This window comes from Mchenga conophoros, linkage group LG12 (genome assembly GCF_057382185.1).
Source record: "Mchenga conophoros isolate Kocher_MC1m ecotype Shallow Benthic linkage group LG12, M_conophoros_male_GT1.1, whole genome shotgun sequence".
NCBI classification, from domain to species: domain Eukaryota; kingdom Metazoa; phylum Chordata; class Actinopteri; order Cichliformes; family Cichlidae; genus Mchenga; species Mchenga conophoros.
In genome coordinates this window covers 35145401-35166256 of record NC_140537.1, presented here as the reverse complement: position 1 = coordinate 35166256, position 20856 = coordinate 35145401, and the positions used below count along the sequence as shown (strand labels likewise).

The 20856-nt window shown below is 40.9% G+C and overlaps 1 protein-coding gene across 1 annotated transcript in view; it reads left to right on the top strand.

Moving 5' to 3' along the window:
• The window catches only part of fras1 (Fraser extracellular matrix complex subunit 1), a 303829-nt gene that overhangs the window by 142690 nt on the left and 140283 nt on the right, over window positions 1-20856 (top strand). Inside the window, exons 14-17 of the mRNA XM_085295515.1 lie at window positions 11000-11143; window positions 13904-14044; window positions 14517-14657; window positions 14762-14929. Of these exons, the coding sequence (XP_085151641.1) occupies window positions 11000-11143; window positions 13904-14044; window positions 14517-14657; window positions 14762-14929 (594 nt within the window). The remainder of the gene's footprint in view (window positions 1-10999; window positions 11144-13903; window positions 14045-14516; window positions 14658-14761; window positions 14930-20856) is intronic.

Here is a 20856-nt window from a genome sequence, read left to right as displayed (position 1 = left end):
AAAACTGAATCGTGTATGAACATTTATTAGGAAGTGAAATTACTTGAAAATCGTTGCATCTTAGGCTTTAAACTTTTATTGTAATATCAACCCGGTAAAATCTGAATGTGTTGAATTATGCTGCACATGCTGCCTCCTGTCAATCAGTTAACACACATAAAAGAAAAATAGTAATAACAGCCAAAAAACATGTTAAAACACAACAGTCTTCAGTTCCAAAGTTAATTTCCAGTGGTGCATGAGAAAAACTGCACAAAAATGAAGCATAGGACACAACTTTACACATTTGCTCAGTGTTCATTTCCCAGTTTCATTGTGCCAGACTTGACGTTTCAAATGTTTTGCCTGCATCAACCTTCATGTGTGTCATCCCCACCTGGTGAACCATCCCACCTTCAGATGAAAACACCTGAACGGCGACATGGAAACAACTAAACAAACCAATTTCATTTCACAAAAAAAAAAAGAACTGCACACGTAAAATTGTGAACTCTTTTGAATTTCTGTGAAGCAGAAAAAGTATTTGACCACAAGTTGGGAAAATTAACTGAAGTCTTCTTAAAGCAACAACTTCAAGCAGATATTTCGTGTTGCAGTTCGTGAAACCTCCACAGTGCTTATGCAGTACCTTTGGATAAGTTGTCCTGGTTTGCTGTTGGTTTGATGTTGTTGCTGCTTTGAACTCCTGTACACAGGTGGGCTTTGTTGATGGAAAGAAATTTCTGCAGGTGTTTTGCTGCTCTTTGTGTGCTCTTTTTCACATTTTTGATAAGGGCCTCCCTCCGAGAAACAGTAACAGGACTCCAGAATACCTTCAAATTGTAGAAAGTCTGTGTCACGCTGATCTTAGAAATGCTTTTCCTGCCATCTCCATGCATCTCTAAACTATTCTGAAAGCTGTCAAGATCAAGACGTGGTCTTTCTAAAGAAGACTGACTAGCTAAATGATAAATGCATTTATTTATAGGGTAGGGGCGGCACTACTACTCCCAGTCTCACCTAAATAATGGGAATGCGTGACTTTGTGTGGATTTGAAAAAGCTGTTGTTAGAGGGAACATACTTACTCACGAACTGCGAAGGGAAATGTATTGCTGTTAATTATGAGTAATGACGCTCATTCCAAAGGTCAATAAACTTTTCAGCCCAATTAATACAAATGTCAGAAAAAAACTGATACCGATTCCAACCTGTGACAAGAAAACATTAAGTTTGTGTTTTCTTGCTTATAAACTTCGTGACTTCTTGCCAGCACGGAGATGCTTTGTAGAGTTGTTAAACTAAATTACTCCAGCTTTTAATGCCTGAGTTTTAATGGACTTAAAGCTTTTAATGCTAAATTGCTTTTAAAGTCAAAATTAGGTTCTGAATAAACTGGTAACAGAAAAGCTTTTGTCTGTTTTTCTTTTGTTATTCTTAAAGAGTTTATGCAGGATAGATGGATCGATCCTCTGCAGCAGCAGCATAAAGAATACAAATAAACTGGTATTACTCAGGCTCAGTTCTCTATACATGAGTGTCCCTATTAACTGTTACTGGACGTATCTATCTCAAAGGTCTCTCAACATTTCTAGTCCTGGGCCAATAAATAAAACCATGGCTCGGTGAGCGAAAACCCTGTGGGATTGCTAATACGCTCCGAAATGAGCTCCTCTATTGAGTGGAGGAGACCTGCGGGGACTCCTGGGGATGATGGGTAGAAATAGAGAGGTGTGGGTTAGTGAGCAGAGAGTAACCACAATGTGATTACGGTCTTCAGTTGTGCAGCTCGATTTCATACCTTAATGAATATTGTCAGGAGGATTTCAGACCTCCCAGTGCAAAAGCTCGTTGAACATCCTTAAATAGGTTAGACAGCAGCAGGCAGCTTTGTTTTACGCTGCTTCCACACGCGTACTGTATACAGTAGCAGCTATTGGACAAGCCCTCTGTGGGAATTGCACTACATGCATTTATGCAGCTCCTGTCCTGCGTCGTTGCCATTAGGTGTATAATTTGTAATTCGTGCATTAATCCAGAGTCTACAGTATGTCAATGCTGCAGGTATGTTCACAGCTGCTAATGTCTTTACCCTGCATGCATCCAGGTTTAATAATGTGCTCGAATACTCTCGAGTGTCTCAGCCATTTCTTTTAACCGCCAACTTGCTTTAATGACAGAAGCCCCCCCCCCCCCCCTTTGTTTTTACCCAGCACACAGTTTTGTTTTGGAGAACAAAAGAGCGCCAGTGGAAAGTGGGACGCTGAATTATTGTGACTTTAAATCAGTGAATGCCTGCATTAAAGCTATTAAGGTGGATTTAGGCTGACTGAAGTCTCATACCAGCACTTGTTTAATGAGGAAAAAATAGAAGGAAGGGTTGAGGGAAGAAGCAGAGGAGATGGGAGCTGACAGAAGTAATGAGCGTGTGAGGTGTCTGGAAGGTGCCAGAGACATTTCTTGGCAGGAAGTCGAGACCACCCAGGACTCAGTGTGTCGCAGCAGGCCTCCCTGGGGGGATTTTTTTCCCACCTCCAGTCAGTTACTGAAAGCTTCATCCGCAAGCATTCAAAGTTTTGGTGTAAATACTCGTGAGGAGCCTTGTGCTGACGCTATCGTACAACACCTGCCCCACATTTCTTCTTTTTTCTTATAATTGCACCGTGAGACTCAGTCACACTTGTAATGTTCACTTGTTTGGAAACGTACGCCGAGACCGAAAAACAGACACATCTGTCTTGTTCAGGTGCAGAGTACACAAAACCTGATTTCTTTCTCCCCATGGGTTTTTAACACTGTTTTGCGCTCCCTTTAAATTCCTCCTTTATTGCATTGTTTTGAACCTGAATGAGCTCTTCATCAAGTACAACAAAACTGTGTAATAAAGCAAGCATTTTAAGAGGAGCCGATAACAGGGTTACAAGTCCCAGCGGAGATAAAATCATAACGACATACAGCACTTCTGCAGATGCAATTACAGGAGGTCTCATTCCAAAGCATCAAAACACCATTAGCCTCTAAAGTCACATCTAAAGTTAGAGTCTGGATAAGTTTAAGAGTTAATCCCAAATTGTTAAAACATTTTTAAAAAGTTCAGTGTGTTGCTTTACACCTTTTATTGTGCAGAAAGGGCTATTTCCAGATAATGTAGCACCTACTAGAAAAGCTCCTGGTTCAATCCGAGCACCATCGAGGAGAAGCTGTCTCTTCACTTCAACTAGACAGACATTCATTTGGCATTTAGGGCTCAAATTCTGAGCATTTCACAAAATCATTCATCAAATTAATGATTAAAGGTCTGAATCTTAAAGGTCGATGTAGGCAGTACCTCATATGTAAACTAGAGATGGCACGATACCACTTTTTTATGTCCGATACCGATACCGATATCATAAATTTGGATATCTGCCGATACCGATATGAATCCGATATAGTGTTTTTTAATCAACAAAACTGTTTTTTTTTTAAATATCTTGCTGCATTTTGTATAAGTTCATACTCAAGTTTAAAACAACAACTACAAAAAAAAATATTTCATAGTTCAGCAATACTGATCAATCTAATAAACTCAAACCTACACCATCCTCCCTATTCTGGTATTTTAAAGAGTACTTAGCATAAATATTAAGCAACCTAACTAATAGGGTTCCAACTCCCAGCAACAACAAAAATAAATAAATAAAAAATAGGGAACCACCCCTCACGCTCCACCTCATGATGCTTAATCGACGTAATCAACCTTAATTTGATGCAGTGTGGAAAAAAATGCACAGAAATCAATTATTTTTCAAGAAATATTAAATAGATTCAACATCTTTCTTCAACAGAATTGCAGACTGCACAGATGGTACCTTCCCAAAGGAAAAAGTACTATAGCTTACTAGGGTATATATATTAGACTTAATAGTTACTATATACAGTAATTGACTTCTATTCATTTTACATCAAATTAAAACTTTGGGTGTCAGATAATTATTTATTAAAAGCTCGACATTTTAAATGAGAATAAGAAAGAAAAGTATGTCTTTGTGCCCCCTTTTCCCTGTTAATGCCCTATCGGCCCCCCTGGCTAAACTTTGCTAGATGCGCCCCTGCACAGTTACAGCCGTCAGCTGTAGAAAAAGATCCTCGAGTAGAAAGTAATATTAAATACATTCTAACAACAGCTTATCAAGCTTAAACGTGCTGCTGTTGTTCAGCTGCTGGTTTCCTCTTTCTGGTGCAAAGTGGGCCAAAAGCAAACTAGAGACACAGACTCGCGACAGAAAAGCTGATCAGCTGATCGTTAAGCAGTTTCATGATTGAAGTAGCAGCAGGAGAGGCAGTCGCTTGTTAAGCTTAACGCAGGAATGCTTTACAAACATTTAGAGATGGACTTACACACTTGCTTTACTTCTCTCGGGATAACTTTGTCGGAGATGAAATGCCGGGTTGCTAGCGAAGCTCCACATGCTATCCAGACCACCGACAGGTCCCGCATGCCACAGCCGCTCTATCACGTGATGCATACTGCTCCGACGTGCTAACGTTCTGAGGTGAGTTACGGCGTGTTGCAAGTTTTGTGAGGTGCTTTCGTGATATTTAATGGATCGGATTACATTTTTTTATTTTTCTCCGATATCCGATCCAGTAATTTAGGTCAGTATCGGACCGATACCGATACGTAATATCGGATCGGTCCATCTCTAATGTAAACACGAGCTTTTAGTGTCTAAAAATAACCAAGTACTTCACATATGAAGTATAAACATAATAATGCTGGTGTGAGTCTATAGCAACATGATAGTTTAATCAAATTTCTATTGTAGTGTGAAGACGTGCATTGCTGTGGTTTCTTTGATTGTTTTTTTTAATAGTTCATAATTTTTTTGGAAAACAACCTTTTTTTTATAACCTTGCTGAAGTTTTAATGCTGGTAAACCAATTTAAATGACCTTTTGTTTTTCATTCTTACACTGACAGTTTTCTTGAGATTAGTGTCACTACAGACCGATCGGACCCTGGATACAACCTGTTCCTACTCCTCCCCACTAGTGGGCGCTACAGAGCCCTGCACGCCAAAATAAGCAGACTTCTTCATTGCACATATAAATATAAATATGCTACATGTGCTGTTATTGTCTGTGTCATGTTGCTTTTGTCCGTCTTGTCTGTTTAGAGGAAAGAAAAAAACATCGCTCAGTTCCTCCTACGTGTGCACGGACTTGGTCAGTAAAGCTGACTCTAATAGATTCTGGTACATTTTTGTAAATACATGACTTGGTTGTTATTTTTTCTGCATAATCTTCCAACATTTTATGCAGCGATTCGCTTTCTGAGTAGGTTTACGTGGCGTTGCTTTCAGTACCTGCATGACTCTATCGCTCATTAGTAGCACTCACACAGCATTTTTAACCGCTTATTTAAATTTTGCATTTGAGTTGACTTTGTGGATGTGGCAGTCAGAAAGTGAGGCGGCTATAGAAACTCTACAATTTCACAGCCTCCCTTCTGCTGTTGTCCAAAACGACCTTCACATAGAGGTATAAAAGCTTTTTCATGTGGAGCCATTGTGAGAAACCTGATTTTCCTCCTGTCTTCTTGCTGGGCTGATTTGAACCTTTGCTTCCACCAGGAGGAAAAATAGAGCTAAAAATGACTCCTTAGAAGTGAAATATGGACTTCATTAAAATTAAAATTTCCATGTAGACTTTGCATTTCTATGCCAATGAAACTCTCAGCATCCTCATCTCTTCCACCTTCAGCTTGGCTTCCGATGTCTTTGTTAGTGCCACAGTCTCCAAACCACACCCAGCAGGTCTCACTGCCATCTTGAAAACCTTCCCTTTCACTCTTGGTGCTGGTCTCCACCCACTCCACCACCCAGGTATTTAAACTCCAACCTCGCATTGCCTCCCTCTCATTCACCCATGTTTCTCATCTTGCTTCATTCCTCTTCTCTCCAGTGCATACCTGCACCCATCTCATCATCGATATAAACCCAGTGTATCACTGACTTTAAAGGCTGCCTTTTGTGTATTTGTGAGAGCAGCTTTGCCAAAAGTGGAAATATTTGACACCCTGGAATTGAGAACAGGTTGGACTTTCAAATAAAAGCTCCTGTTTTTTGTATTATTTGCTCTCCATTGCAAAGCTGCTTTCTCCATGCTTAGCTTAATTGCTGATTCTCTCATGCCATCTCGTTTTATCACTCGAGGTTTGGAGGGGGTTGGTGTGAGCCACGGCAGCAGCAGCACAGTAATTGTGCATCCCCACCCGTCCCAGAAGGACAGAGAGCGAAGATTATCCAGTGCACTGTGTGACTGTGCATTCATCTCAACCTCGCCTGGTTTATGCAGAGTAGGCTTTAGAGGGGCTTTTTGGCAACTGGCCTGCTAGGATTACATTTGCTGATAACTTTACACTCCAGGCGGCACAGAAAAATAAATTGCTTTCCTGCGAGGGGCAAGGTAAAGGACGTGTAATCCCCTTGTTGGCTCCAACCATTTTTGGATGCAGCGTGTATGAGCGTGTGTCTGAAGTGACCCAGTAATATAAATGTAAGAATCCCATCATGTACAGAGTGCTTCTCAATGTCTTTTTGCTTCATCTGCAAGACTACAGCTGCAGAGTATCTGATGCTGAAATGGGCAATGGTCCATAATTCAACAAAAGATTGATTTTATAAATGATTTCATTTCACCACGGAGGATCAGTCATGCATAGGTGAAACAAGCGTATCATTGTATTTTGGGCTAAGGCTATTATGGAGCCTCTCTGGACCTTTAGCACAATGAAATGAACAGCCACACGCAGAGAGAGGGGCATTAAAATTGAACGTATATGTGAACTAATGAAAAAAAAAAGCTGCTGGGGGAAAAACCCAGACTTGAATACAGAGAGAAAGAAAGATGACCAAAAATCCAGTGTGAATCTGTAGAGAGGGCAGTGGGCTGAGGCAAGAAGAAGCCTCGGACAGAGAAATGAGAGTATTATAGGGGAGAGTGAGAGGGGGGGGGGGGGGGGAATAGGCACACAACTTCAAAATCTGAGAGGTGGAAGGAAATAGGAAGAGTTGAGAAGCATAAAAAATTAAAAGTCAGATGGGAACCTGTCAGTCTGTCAGTCACTTCAGAGGTTTGGCTTTTACTCTTCACACACACAGTGGAGCAAAAACTTTCCTCTTCTGTAACCTTACATGTCCTCTGAATTTGCACAATGTGCTTTGAGGTAGCAGCCAAGAAAGGTGTAGTTTGTGTTTATGTACACCTGTGTGGACGGGCGCACTTGTATTCAAAAGGTTTCTCCATGTAAGCATCTGCTGGTGGGTGTGGGGAGCCATAGCCCCGTCTCCCAAGGCATGAAGCAGGTCTGCAGGAGATCCAGGCTCCAGACATCCAGAGGCCCCAGAGTGCGAGAGCCCAAGGAGAACCAACAGAGGGGCAACCATGCCACCCTCCTGGGAGGAGCTGAGGAGAGCCCCAGACGAGGGCTCACCCAGCAGCCACAGAGCAGAAGCCAGAGGGGGCTGGAGTAATGTGCCAGCTGTGTCAGAGTGCACAAAGCCAAAGGCATCAGCCACCGGCAGGGAGTGTGGTGGGAATTTAATGGAGTTTTCATCAGCTGGTTCTCAAGTTTTTGAAGCTGGAGCTTCCATCGGATAACTGTGTCTGCATGTCAACATAAAAAGACAAAAATACACTCGGCTACTGTCATGTTCAGGAAACATGGTGAGACATGGTGACATATCCTGCTAGAAGCAGCCACCAGAAGATGAACACTGTGTGTATCTTCACATAAAGCTGTAGTGTTTAAATGATGCTCGGCTGGTAGTTTACCAAACTGTGCCTGCCATCTGATTCCATAAATCAAGACACATCAGACCAGGCAGTGTTTTCCAGTCTAGTTGTAACAGCAGTGGCACCTGGTGTGGTCTTCTGCTGCTGTTGTTTTGGATTCAGGGGTGCTCTTCTGCAGAGCTTGGTTGTAATGAATGACTATTTGAGTTACTGTAGCCTCCTTATCAGCTCAAAGAGGTCTGGCCATTCTCCTCTGACCTCTGACACGAGCAAGGCATCGTTGCTCAGAGAACTGCTGCTCACCAGATTTTGTCTCTTTTTTGGACCTCTGAAAAGTTATCCATGAACTTTTAACCCAGCTGAGAAAATCTCAGTTTTTATTCTTAATTTGAAAAGATTAAAAAAAAAGATGAGACAGTGCGAGCGAATTGGGTAAAAGAAATTCAGTAAATGTGAAGTATTTAAGGCAAATCAAATCTACATTAAATATCCCTTATTTTATAAAATCTGGATGGAAGGTATCCGTCATAGAAAATCATGTGTGTGCGCGTGCGCAGGATGTTTTGATTAAATATAAAAAGTTTATAGTGATCCTGGTGGGGAATATGTGCAGATGATAAAGAGGAGGATGCAGAGAAAGTTATTAAAAGATACGAATGCAGTTACCTGAGGAAATCTGTATCAACAGGCACGAGGGAGCCAGAGATTTATCTCACACTGCTTTCCAACAACTTTTGCAATAACACAGCTTCTGGCATCTCCCATTAATTCACTCAGATTTTTATCAGCAGTTTTCAGTGACACTGATTAAATTAATTACACTTTCCTCAGCGTGATATTCACTTGTCTTGATCAGTTTTGTCTCACTTCTCGTGCCTCATTAATCCCCAGCCGTAGTTTATTTCTCAACTTTAACTTTTTTAGATCTACTCTTTCACTTTTAACCTTTGACCTTTCACAAAGGGACATCCAGTAAATAATAAATGAAGCTGTTAAGCATGTGTAAAGTGCTATCGTATTAGAACTTACACGACTTCCTCCCTGTGTTTTGTCCATTTGTCGCTTGTGTTCCTCACACGGTGTTCTGCTACATCCCTGCCTCGATTCTTTTGTAAGCCTCCCAACTTTCTAGTGTTTTTGCTTTTTTCTGTCAGGCTTTGTTGGGACCGTGTATCAGCTTAGTATCAAAAATTGCTTTTTATCGTTCTCCTTTGTCCTGTGTGTAGGTCCTTTACCTGAGCCTTGTAGCAGGTGTTTTGGTGCTGTTCCCTTTGTGTGTGTGAGAGAGAGAGAGACTTGGGTTTCTGATCTTTCGGTGTCTAAAAAACAATAAGGCTGGGTTTACTAAAACATTGTGGTGTGGAGTAAAAGATGATTCTCAGTGTTTGTGATAAGCTTCACCGTAGTTTTGTTCCATATCATCGTGACTCCTTTGGTCTGGGCTGTCTGCGTCCTATAATTGGGTGTAGTGGACTAATCTATATTTCCAAGGTTCAGAGTGCTTTAAAATGAGATCCAGCTAGGTGCTTACATTTGACAAGCTGAGGATGGGCAACAGAAAAGGCAGAAAATGAGATCTAGTCCTCGGAAAAATGAGATCCTGCACAGCTTTACTTAAAAAAGTCAAAAGGCTTTAGAGAGTATTCCTGATCCTGGTGCATTACGCTCTGAGTTCCTGTAAGAACTCCTAATATACAGATATTCTGCTGGGGTTCCTCATCCTTTCTGTTAACCACTTTCTCAGCTGTCACTGAGTGGGAAGTGGGGTGAACCCAGGATAAGTTGCCACTCTGTTAGAGACAGACCATTCACTTCAGCAAGTCTCACATGCATGTTTTAGACTGATGGAGGAAGTTCCTGGAGAAAACCCAAGGAGAACATGTAACCACCACACTGAAAGGCCCAGAACCTTCATACTGTGGAGCAGCAGTCAGAACCACTGCACCACTCTGCCGTTTTTTCCTTATAAAAGAAATTTCTTTGGATTTCATGAGGTGAGAGAAACCGGTGAGCTAACAGATTCACTATCTTATAAACCAGCGTCGGCTTCCACCCATATCAGAATGCGTTGATCCAGTATGAGTGTAAAGATGGCACCCAGAGGGAAATCCACAGTCTTTGCAGGAAGGATTCATGGACTTTGGAGGTACTTCCACAGGTTTCAGGATTCTTTGCAACTTGAGGGAAAGTTGGACAAAACCTGAACTACACTGAGGTTACAATGTTTCCCAGATCATGATGAGGATGATGAACAGAAAAGCTTTCATATAAAGATTGCAGATTCTCATGAATGATATGTGAAGGTGACTCAGAAGAAACTAGAAGAAACCTAAAAGTGTAGTTTTCACATTCCTTCTGCATTTTTTTTTTGTAGGTTTGTTTTTATCTGGTTTCTGTCAGTTTTATTTTGTAGCACTTGCTGCATCTGGCTTCATTCTGTGTGCCGCTGGGAAATCACAGGTAATCATACCAGTTAGTGCTGAGATGGGTTTTTTGCTGCTTCTGTTTGGGCACACACGAAGGGACACACACAGAGATAAAGGTGCAGGTGTATGCAAAGGCGCACAATCATCTCCCGCATTTTCATCTCAAAGGTACTTTTAGCCCGTACGTACGTGCGTGCATACACGTGTGTCTCCCTCAGTCACACGCATGAACTCTTACACGGTCTTCCCACACAGCTCGCCCCGTTAGCCTCCCACTCTGTGTTTGTCGGCACTGCTGTGAGGCTTGTTAGTGCTTTTTTTTAACAGCAGCTAATAGAGCACCACTGATAATGCCAACTATGCAGACCACACAGACACACACAGTCGCACATGCAAACAAGCTTTATTAGATCCTGTAGATACTTGTTGAACGACCCTGATTATCTCACTTATTTTCTTTGTTGTTTTTACAACCTTGAATATTTTGTTAATGCACGAACTGCGTTATGGAAATAAAACTGTTATTGTAAATGATCAGTGTTTCTGAATTATTTATACTGTTTACTACAAATCGCATGCAGTATATCGCAGAACTTTTGCAAACTGTGCTTGCAGGATTTGCATAATTCAGATTGTTTCTTCTACATTTGGCATGATTCAGGTTCTCCGCTACAATCACATTTATCCATTTCGACCTAGTCCCACCTACCGTGCTGTACTGTATGTGTTTCTGTTCAGGAAAGGGGCAAAAAATCAGACCTCGTGGCGCTTTAGGACTGAAAGCAAAGAATCTATTTTCTGTTTTCTTATTTTTCAGACTGTCACGAGTCGTGCTCGGAGTGCCGTGGGCCGAGTCAGCAGGAGTGCGTGTCGTGCTCAGACCCGGTCGCCTTGCTGAAAGACGGGGCGTGCGTCCTTGACTGTGGCACAGGTTTCTACAGTCGAGAAGGCGTCTGCCACGGTAAAGCTGACACATATCCACACTGCAGCACTGAAGACATTTAGCTGAGTTTCAGTTTTGGCTGGTTTAGTGGAAATAGCACTTTTGCTGACGTCTTTACTAAAAGTAGTGCAACTCCACAGATGCCAAGCTAATATAAGATCCAACACAAAACATTAGGTGTATATATATATATATATATGCACAGATGGTTTGAGTACATCACCATCCAGAAAGCCCAAATATATCTTCTTTAAGGAATCAGTTTACCTCTAGCTTGTGGTGATTTGTGCACATTTAGTTTCGTTGGCCAGTTTTGAAGTTATCAGCTGTAGATGTGTCCACTTTCCCTTGAATGTCATGACAGTAAATGGCCACAAAATTGTTATTATATTAAGAGTTTTTATTATTATTATATATTAACTTATCCGGCCAACTGCTACCAAACATTCTAGATGGATAAACAGCACTATGAGCCGTCTCAGGAAGCTACAATCTCTGATTTGCCTCCCTCTGTTAATTAAACCCAACCAAAATGTTTTAGTTTGAATCAATGTGTTTAAAATACAATGATTTTATCCTCTACAGGTCGAGCGTATGGAAGCACAGAACTGCCAGCCAGGCAAAAGAAAATGAGGGTTATATCATATAAATATCTGATATATATACACACATATCTATAACGTGAAAACTTTACTGTTCTAACAATATACTTTTCATCTTTGAACAACATAATATCACTTTATTACAATATACATAACTATCACGTTATAACAAAAAACCTTTAATGTTCTTACAATATAAATATTATTTTGTACGAACGAGATAATTATATTGTTTGAAAAATAGTTTTCACGTTAAAACATATCTTTTATTTTTCGAACATGATATATTTGTTTGCCTTAAAACATAGTTTGAGAAAATGGCTCGTTTATCGGAATTAGTTAAGTGTATTTTACGCTTGGATTGAGGCATAACGTGTGATAATGTGATAGTTATGTATATTGTAATAACACGACATTATATTTTTCATATTATCATTTTTATATGAAAAAGTTAACAATAAAGTTTTCACATTATAACATGAAATAGCTGTTTTTGTTTTGCCTGGTTGGCAGCTCTACGCTTCCGTACTAAAGCGAATAGACTCAGTGTTGTTTTTCTTTTTGTACTAAATAATGCCAGTTTCATTTTAGCCTTCAGATTTTGTGACAGTCTGTGATTTTCCCTTTTCAAAGATTTTCTTTGAACAGCTTCAAGGAAATGAAGCAAAAACCTTTTGGGAGAACTAAAATGAAGTGAAGACATGAAAAAGATATAAACTTTTTGTATTTCTTTATAATAATGACTCAGACACCGTGGTTCTTCTGTAGAGGCGTTTTAATCCATTTTCTGTTCTCTTTAATGCAGCAGTTAGACTCTTTGTACATAAAGCACTTCAAATTGCAGGTAACACTTATGCTTTTAAATGTAATTTCTCCTCTGGGGGAAAAATAATATCATTTTTATCATTTTAGTCCTAAAACCACAAAGCGTCTGTAAGAATGGATTCTGGGGAACCCAGGTGCCCGAGGGTTTGAATCCAAACTGGCACCTCCCAGTTTGAAGCAACTCCCAGTTTGGAGTTGCCAGATACATTTAAATAACTTGCAGTTTGTTTGTTTTTTCAATTTAATAATAAAAATGTACAGAAAAGTTTAAAGGGGAAAAGAAACCATACATTTCTGTGTGAGGTGTTTGCTGTGCGACTTCACTGAAAGCTGACATTCCCACAGGCGGATCAGGTGTCACACGAAGTGCCGTTGCCCAATGCAGTAAACAGTAAACACTATCTGAGACGATGGAAAGTTTATTGTTAGCAGTGAACTGAAGGTGAAGATTTATTTGGGTGTCTTTCCCCCCGCGGAGCTTCCTGCAGCATTCACTCGGCATGATGCCAAAATGATAAGGCAGCAGTAGCAAACAAACAATTAAAAAAAAAATACAATAATTAGCGATTCGCTCTCGCACTAATGAGGAGTCTGAGGCTTCTGAAATAAATAGATCCCATATGAATATGGATGCTTTCTATTTCTGAGTGGTAAGATGAGGAAGAGTAAGAATAGTCCCCCCTCAGGGCGACGGTGAACTTAGCCAAGCTCTTTTGGTTAAAAAGACCCAGAGGGGCCGGGATGGTGGGGTGGGCTTTTCTTCTGCTGTTGCTCACAGGACAGTTTTGAAGCGCTCAGTGAGGAGCCCTCTTTCAGAAAATGTCAAAAAACCAATGGAACTTTCTAGAAAAAGGTCGAATCCATTTGAACTTGCCAGCCAGCGCTTTGAGGCCTGGTTTAAAATGTCACCATCCTGAGAGAGCTGAAGGGCTTTTCCTCCGCGGGGCTTCCTGGGACTTTAGAAGTGAAAGATTTTCTTTTTTTCATCTCTCAAGTATGCTGCAGCAAAACCACCTGCTGAGGGAACGGTTTAGTGCGTGTGTGCATGTTATGCTAAGATACCTCAGGTACCTGAGAGTGAAGATTTGATCTATTGTTGGATTTTTTTTAGATTATTTGTTGCCTTTTACCTATTTTGTTCATCTTTTCAGACATCTGCTTTCCAGTTTCTGTCATTAAAAGTTGGACTCGTTGTTGTCTTGCCTAAGTGACTTTTGATTGTATTTGAAGGACTGTTTGTTTAGGAGACTTTCCTCTTGCTTGTAGATAATTCAGCCATTTTTAAATTGACCTCAGTGCATTTTGTCATGCCAACAAAAAGCCATTAACGTTTACACGCTGCGCTTCACAGCCTGTGATTCGTCCTGTGCCTCCTGTTTTCCCGACAACCCCAAATGTATGAGCTGCCCACCGGGGACTGCCTTGCATCATGGGAAATGTCTCAGCCAGTGTCCAGCTCAGCATTACCTGGACAGCCAAAGCAGATGCAGAGGTAAGTGTTTGCTCTGAAGTGGAGATGTTTGGACATCATGCACAGCATGTTTGTCAAATAATAGCATATACATACAAACACCTCATACCTACAATTAAGAGCTTGTTGTGCAGCTATGTTACCTGGCACCTTGCAATTTCTGAGTCCACCGTGAACTCCTCTGTTTACAAAAGTATTCAAGGTCAAACGTGAGACCATCTGTCCAACGGGTAAAACCCAAACCGAGACTTCAGCCCTATTAAAAGCTTCTCATTACTTTAATTAGAGAAGAAAACTTCTAAAATAAATCCTGTAACCTACACAGTTTGTGCCATTTTATTTAAGGGTCAAACCCTTAAATTCATACATAAATTTTACCAAATAGTTAAAGCGTCAGGTTCTACTGAGCTTACTAAGTTTTACTTCCTGTTTCATGGGTAGTTCTGTGTATCAGACTAAAGATCTTAAATGCTTATTTTCTTTGTGTCCCCAGCCTGCCACAGCTCCTGTGCCTCCTGCTGGGGTCCCTCGGTATCCCAGTGCACCTTGTGTCCAGGCGGACTACTTCTCCACCAGGGCCAGTGTGTGGAGGCCTGTGGGGAGGGGCTGTATGCTCAGGACTACACCTGCCACAGTGAGAGTCTAAACACATTAATAAAGTATCCTGTTCAAAAACTTTTCTTCCTTGTCCCCAGAGTGTAACTGCCTCTCTGTGATGTTGTCTGTCCTCGCGCCCAGACTGTCATCCCTCCTGCCGTTCTTGTGTGGGACCCCTGGCCTCAGACTGCCTCCGCTGCCTCAAACCGGAGGAAGCTCTTCTTCCGCAATCGAGTCACCTTCAGCACAGCGTCTGCACAGCTGGGTGTCCCACGCGCAGCTTCCTGGATGACATGCAGACATGCAGAGGTGAGTGTATTAAATGTTTTATTTTGCTTCCTGTATAATTCAGGAGAGGCGGTACCTGCGAGGCCAGAAAGGATATTTCTGCTGCTGTGGGTCATGGTCGCTAATTAACACGCCAGCCATCGCTCACTTTGACTTTTAAAACAGATCAAATAGTCCTAATAACACTAACTACGTTTAAGCCTGGTGAAAGCCAAAAAAAACAAATTGTAAAATCCACGAATCAAAGCCAAAGCTTAACTCTTTTTAACAACAAATCGTGCCCTCATTTGCATTAGTAGTAATGAAATACTTACTCTGAATCGACAGAATATTAATGTGCAGCTATTCAGATTTTCTAACTGAACAATTTGTTATATAACACAGGATTTGACATCTTTTTAACAAATGTCACAGTTAGGGTGACAAGTAAACTGGATATTAAACATAAAATTATAAAAGAAACAATTAGTTGCTTCATAAATAAGTAATGAGCAGAGTAATTAATCATGAAAATGTTAATTAGTTGAATCCTAAATATTGAATGAATTGTAGTTTTTGCTCTAACTTATTAAACAACCTGAAAGCTGGATTTATGCTCTGTTTATTCTGTGTACTGAACTGCTGGTTAGCGCTGGAAACATCCTGGCTTCATACATTTCTGATATCAGAACTGAGGAGTCTGCGTTTGAAATTCATGATCTGGCATTTGCACCTACTGTGTGAAGGGTAGGCCCTCCATGATGCAAGGCTTTTCCCTCCTTTACTCTAAAAGTCCCGTTGGTAGGTGCTGTTTGCAGCAATTTGCAGACCCACATCTACAAGTTGTAGCTGCCACTCTCAGAAATATACGGCAGTTGCTTAATTCTGTTTGTGTTCTTGTTGCTGCAGAGAAAACATACGTCATGATATGCAAAGAACTTCTTTGTAGTAAAGTGAAACAGATCCTTAAAAGCAAAGGTTGTTCTCCTTTGTGATTTTAAACCAATCCGCATTTTGAATACATGGATTCTGCCGTGGTGTTGGTGGTTTTCCTACAATCTATGTCTGTGTGGAACCTGAGAACTAAAGATAGGGGCATATAACGTGTCCTTTCAGCCATACTTAATGACCTTGTAGTACCATATCTCCCCTTTAGAGCACTTCGCTCTCGCACTGCAGGCTTACTTGTTGTTCCTAGAGCATTTAAAAGTAGAATGGGAGGCAGAGCCTTCAGTTTTCAGGCCCCTCATCTGTGGAACCAGCTTCCAGTTTGGATTCAGGAGACAGACACTATCTCTACTTTTAAGATTAGATTTAAAACTTGCTAAAGCATATAGTTAGGGCTGGACCAGGTGACCCTGAATCCTCCCTTAGTTATGCTGCAATAGGCATGGGGGATTCCCATGATGCATTGAGTTTTTCCTTTTCAGTCACCTTTCTCACTCACTCTGTGTTAATAGACCTCTCTGCTGAATCACACTTGTTATGAATCTCTGACTCTTTTCCACAGCATGTCTTTTATCCTGTCTTCCTTCTCTCACCCCAGCCGGTCGCAGCAGATGGCCCCGCCCCTCCCTGAGCCTGGTTCTGACGGAGGTTTCTTCCTGTTAAAAGGAAGTTTTTCCTTCCCACTGTCGCCAAAGTGCTTGCTCATAGGGGTTCATATTATTGTTGGGTTATTCTCTGTATGTATTATTGTAGGGTCTAGCTTACAATATAAAGCATCTTGAAGCGACCGTTGTTGTGATTTGGCGCTGTATAAATCAAATTGGATTGAACTGAATAGAATTTTAGATTTAAAGGATTGTGTACATTTGTATCTTTTTCTGTTTCCCAAAATAAGTGAATTCAATGTTTTACACTTCTGAAAATCAGACACTTGATCCAAGTGTAACTGTTGGTGTTTTGGCTTAACACTGAAAAGTCTTTCAAAGGTTTTTCCCTGAATTTGAGCTTGAAATTAATTAAGAATTGTGTAAGCATGTGTGGAATTTGTAGGTGTGCGTGTAGATGGCTGGTTAACATTTTTTTCCAGTGTGAAATTGTGCGTGTAATGGACTAATTTTTAAGATGGGATTAAGGTTTGAAGGGGAAGTCGAGTGAAGTGAGAATAATTATCACCTACCTACCAACAGACTGTCCTTCCCAGAATGCTACGAGGATTTTTATTTTTTTCAAATGTAAAGCAGGACAACAATGAAGGGACTGTAATTGATTTTATTTGCCTCCCTCGCATGTGCTGTGCTCTGAAATATGTCCTGTTAACAACAATCAGCCCTTTGCTATCTTCTTACTCAGTCCTTCTGTCCTTGTGCCCGCTGACCATACTGCATTCAGTACCTGGCAGGGAGTCGGGTATTTGTTCTCGGTGCCTGTCACACAGACAGATCTTTTGCCAACAATGCTGTTTCTTTGGTTCAGCTCTACTTTCTCTTCAGCTCACTTTTCATCTGCTGGAGCTGCTTTCACCTTTGAATGGGGTAAAACACACAGTGTGGTTTTATAGCTGCTGCTTACATAAAGGTGGGATTTTAACTACTTACGTGACACAGAGAGGCTTTGTGAGCGCGTCAGTAGGAATGGTTTTGCTTTAGAAGCAAAACATTGATGGGATCTGCTTAAAGCTAGTCGAGTTTTCCATTTTAAAGCCTACAGCACCATTTGAACACATTTTCTACTGATGTATGTATTGTGTTTTTCCCCCTTTAGTCCTGATTTATACTAATTGTTATATGAGAACAATTAGTTTTCAACCTGTGGTTTGCTAATTCACCATCTTGGTTTTTGTGGATCCGGATGTTTAAATGAGAAGTGTGCTAAGTCATCAGCAACCTCTAACCATCTTTTAGCTCCATAAATAGCACAGATGTTGTCTGATGACTCAAACCCACTACTCCCACTGGTAGTAGCTTTGATCGCTTTGTACTCTGAGCTGATATTTGTTTGGTTGATAGTTGGATTTACCTGCTACAACCTCTCAAATTTGATTGGTTGACACTACTGGGGCTCCAAAGGCAAACCGGAGGGCCTCAACTATCAAACACACTACACTACTCGACATTTACAGATATCTCTTCAGAGAAGATCTTATCTCAGAGGTGTGCTGACACCTTTAGATGTTTCCAGGAGACGTCTAGTCTGGCCTGCTTGTTCTTGAGTGTAACCAGTGGTTTGCCCTTTGCTGTAAATTCTCATGAAGTTGTCTCTTGATTGTTGTCTTGATAGTGACATGCATACATTTGTTGCATTAGATATTAAGTCATTAAGCCATTAAATCCTAACCAAGTAAATCATTCTGAGATCATCCACTTAGTTATCTTCTGTGGTCTTTCAGGCATTTTGGTGTTGCTCAGCTCACCAATGGCATTCCTCCTTATTAAGACTGTATGGGATTCATGATTTGTCTCTCAGACAACAAATGTGATTTCAATACTTTGAATCAAGTTAATTTGTCATCAAATAATGAGGGAGCAGTCCCCACCTGGCCGTGAAGCTGCTCGTCAGTAATCGTCCAATTGCTATTGAGCCTCTGAGAAAGGAGGACTATGTCTAAAAGTGGTTTATGGTTAACAGTTAATGCAATATTTTTATTAAACCTGTTGAATTACAGCAGCACTCAGATGTTGAATGTTTGATTTAAATTCCACTGCGGTGTAAAGAGGCAACATCAAACCCTGTCATTGTCCAAATATTCATTCATGGACTGACACATGAGAATGTGGAGCGCCCCTCAAATACCTCACTGATGAAGAACAAAATGTTATCTAATGAATATTTCAGCAGTAAGTGAGAAGTGACGAAGCAATGAGTGCTTTTATGAACCGCTTTCTTCTTTACTTATTCAGGTTTGCAGAGATTTTATTTGGACTGATGTGAACAGTCAGCACATCGCTGAAGGAAATGAAAATGCAGAGCTTTACCGCTATATTGTACATATATTTATTAGTTTCAGATGTAGCCATTCTTGTATTTTGCTTGTTTACATTATTGTATTTTGTACAACTCTGTTGCTTGTGAAGCTCGCACACAAGAATTTCACTCACATGTGCTGTACCAATGTACCTGCACATGTGATGTGACAATAAAAGTGAATTGATTTGATTTGATTTGATTTGATATTCACAACTGAAGTACACTGTTGCTTCTGGCCGAAACTTCCAACTTCCAAGCAGTTTGTGGAGACGAGCCACACGAGACAACCGAGCGCAGAAAACGAGGCAAGCTGCGCTCTTGGATTGTTGGGATTTCCCACAGTGCCGCGGATAAATCCTCGTCTGTTTACAGCAGCTCAACAGCTGTGTTTCAAAGCGTGAGTGCAGTTCAGTGAGCACGTCAATTACAGGCTGCTCTGAGGAATGTCTTCATAGTTTCCTGTTAGCTGAAGTTCCCCTCGCAGCTCGGAAACACTGTAATTTGTTGCTCACGTTGTTAATACTTTTCCTGTGTGGTTTCTTACATTAGGCCAGTTAATGAATATAAGCGAGGTAAAAAGCACTGTTGGTTTGCTGCTACAAATGGACACAGTTCTTAAACTCGAGTTTGCATTAAAGTGATGAAATGAGTCAAAAGTTAGCTCTCGTGCTTCTTAAGCTTAAGTGAGGGGCGATTTGGACCTGTGGGCTCGAACAACCTGAATAAAAAGAAAGAAAAATCCTAATTTTGCGTCACGCTTGAACACTCTGCAAATATATCCTTGCACTCACTTTGCTTTTAGGGATGTTAAGCCAAAAGCCATTTAAGTAATAGCTTGATTTGTCTCCTCACGACAATTTGTTTTTAAGTTCAGGCAGCCAAGAAAATTTTGTTTACTTTACCTGGAATTGAATAGCCCTTAGCAGTATTGAATTTCCTTTATCATCCTGGGGGGCACAATTACAAATCAATGAGTGGGATTGGAGTGTCCTCTAACGTTCATTCGTCTCTGTGATCACTTGGGACCGACACTAAACCGATGTAGACTCTAAAGTGGTTTTAAGAAAAGTGTCTGAAGCTATTGTCACTAAATGGAAGTTCAGTTAGTAGCAAGACGTGCATGTATACACACAGTTAACAGAAGGCACGGCAGCCATGACACCACCAGTGTTTGCAGCTGTTTTAAAAACAGTGAAATCAGCACCTGGATGAGTCTTTTTCCTTTAATCTTGTGGAAGACGTGGTGTGGATGTAAAATCGCAGAAAATATTTAAAAGTATCAAAGTTAAAAGGTTGCTGTAACTTTGCAGAGGGTAGACCAGTTATTTCTGACGCTCCAGCCTGTTATCTTCGTCGGTTCCTCTCTATTTCTGAACAAATACACTCTCTGACCGCTTTAATAGGTACGTTCAACTGCTTGTAGACCCAAATGTCTAATCAGCCGATCACGTGGCAGTAACTCCCTGCATTTAGGCGTGTAGCCACTGTCTCATTGTCAATGTGATCCACTGAAGTTAAAACTGGCCTCCGCAGTCATCAGACCTCAGTTCAGCAGAGAACCTTTGAGATAAGGCGAAATGGCAGATTTATATCATGGATGTGCAGCCGACACATCTAAGTTCACGTGGACCAAAATCTCTGAGAAATGTACAGCTCAGTACAAATGAGGTGTAGCTGGTGAGTGTGCATACCACTCCCCAGAGGGTGTAGCATTTGTGGCCCCTTAAATTTTTACTCCATTGCAAAATTGTTATTGTGAGTAGATTTTAGCTGAGGTTAGAATTTAATAGTTTCTAGTGCCTCATTAGTGCCTAACGAGCAAAAGGAAGTCTAAACACAAACCAAGTGAGGAAGTGGAAAACACAAATGATATCTGATTTACTACCTGTGACTGACACAGGTGTCCATCATTAGCTGATGTGCCAGTTTAAAGAAAAATGTGTGGGAATCTGCAAATGGTTTTATTTGGCACACCTTCCTGTCCCCTGGATAAGTGTGAGTGCATGATACTGTCTGCTGTTCTGCTTAGATCTGATTCTCCTGACATTGTCCATAGT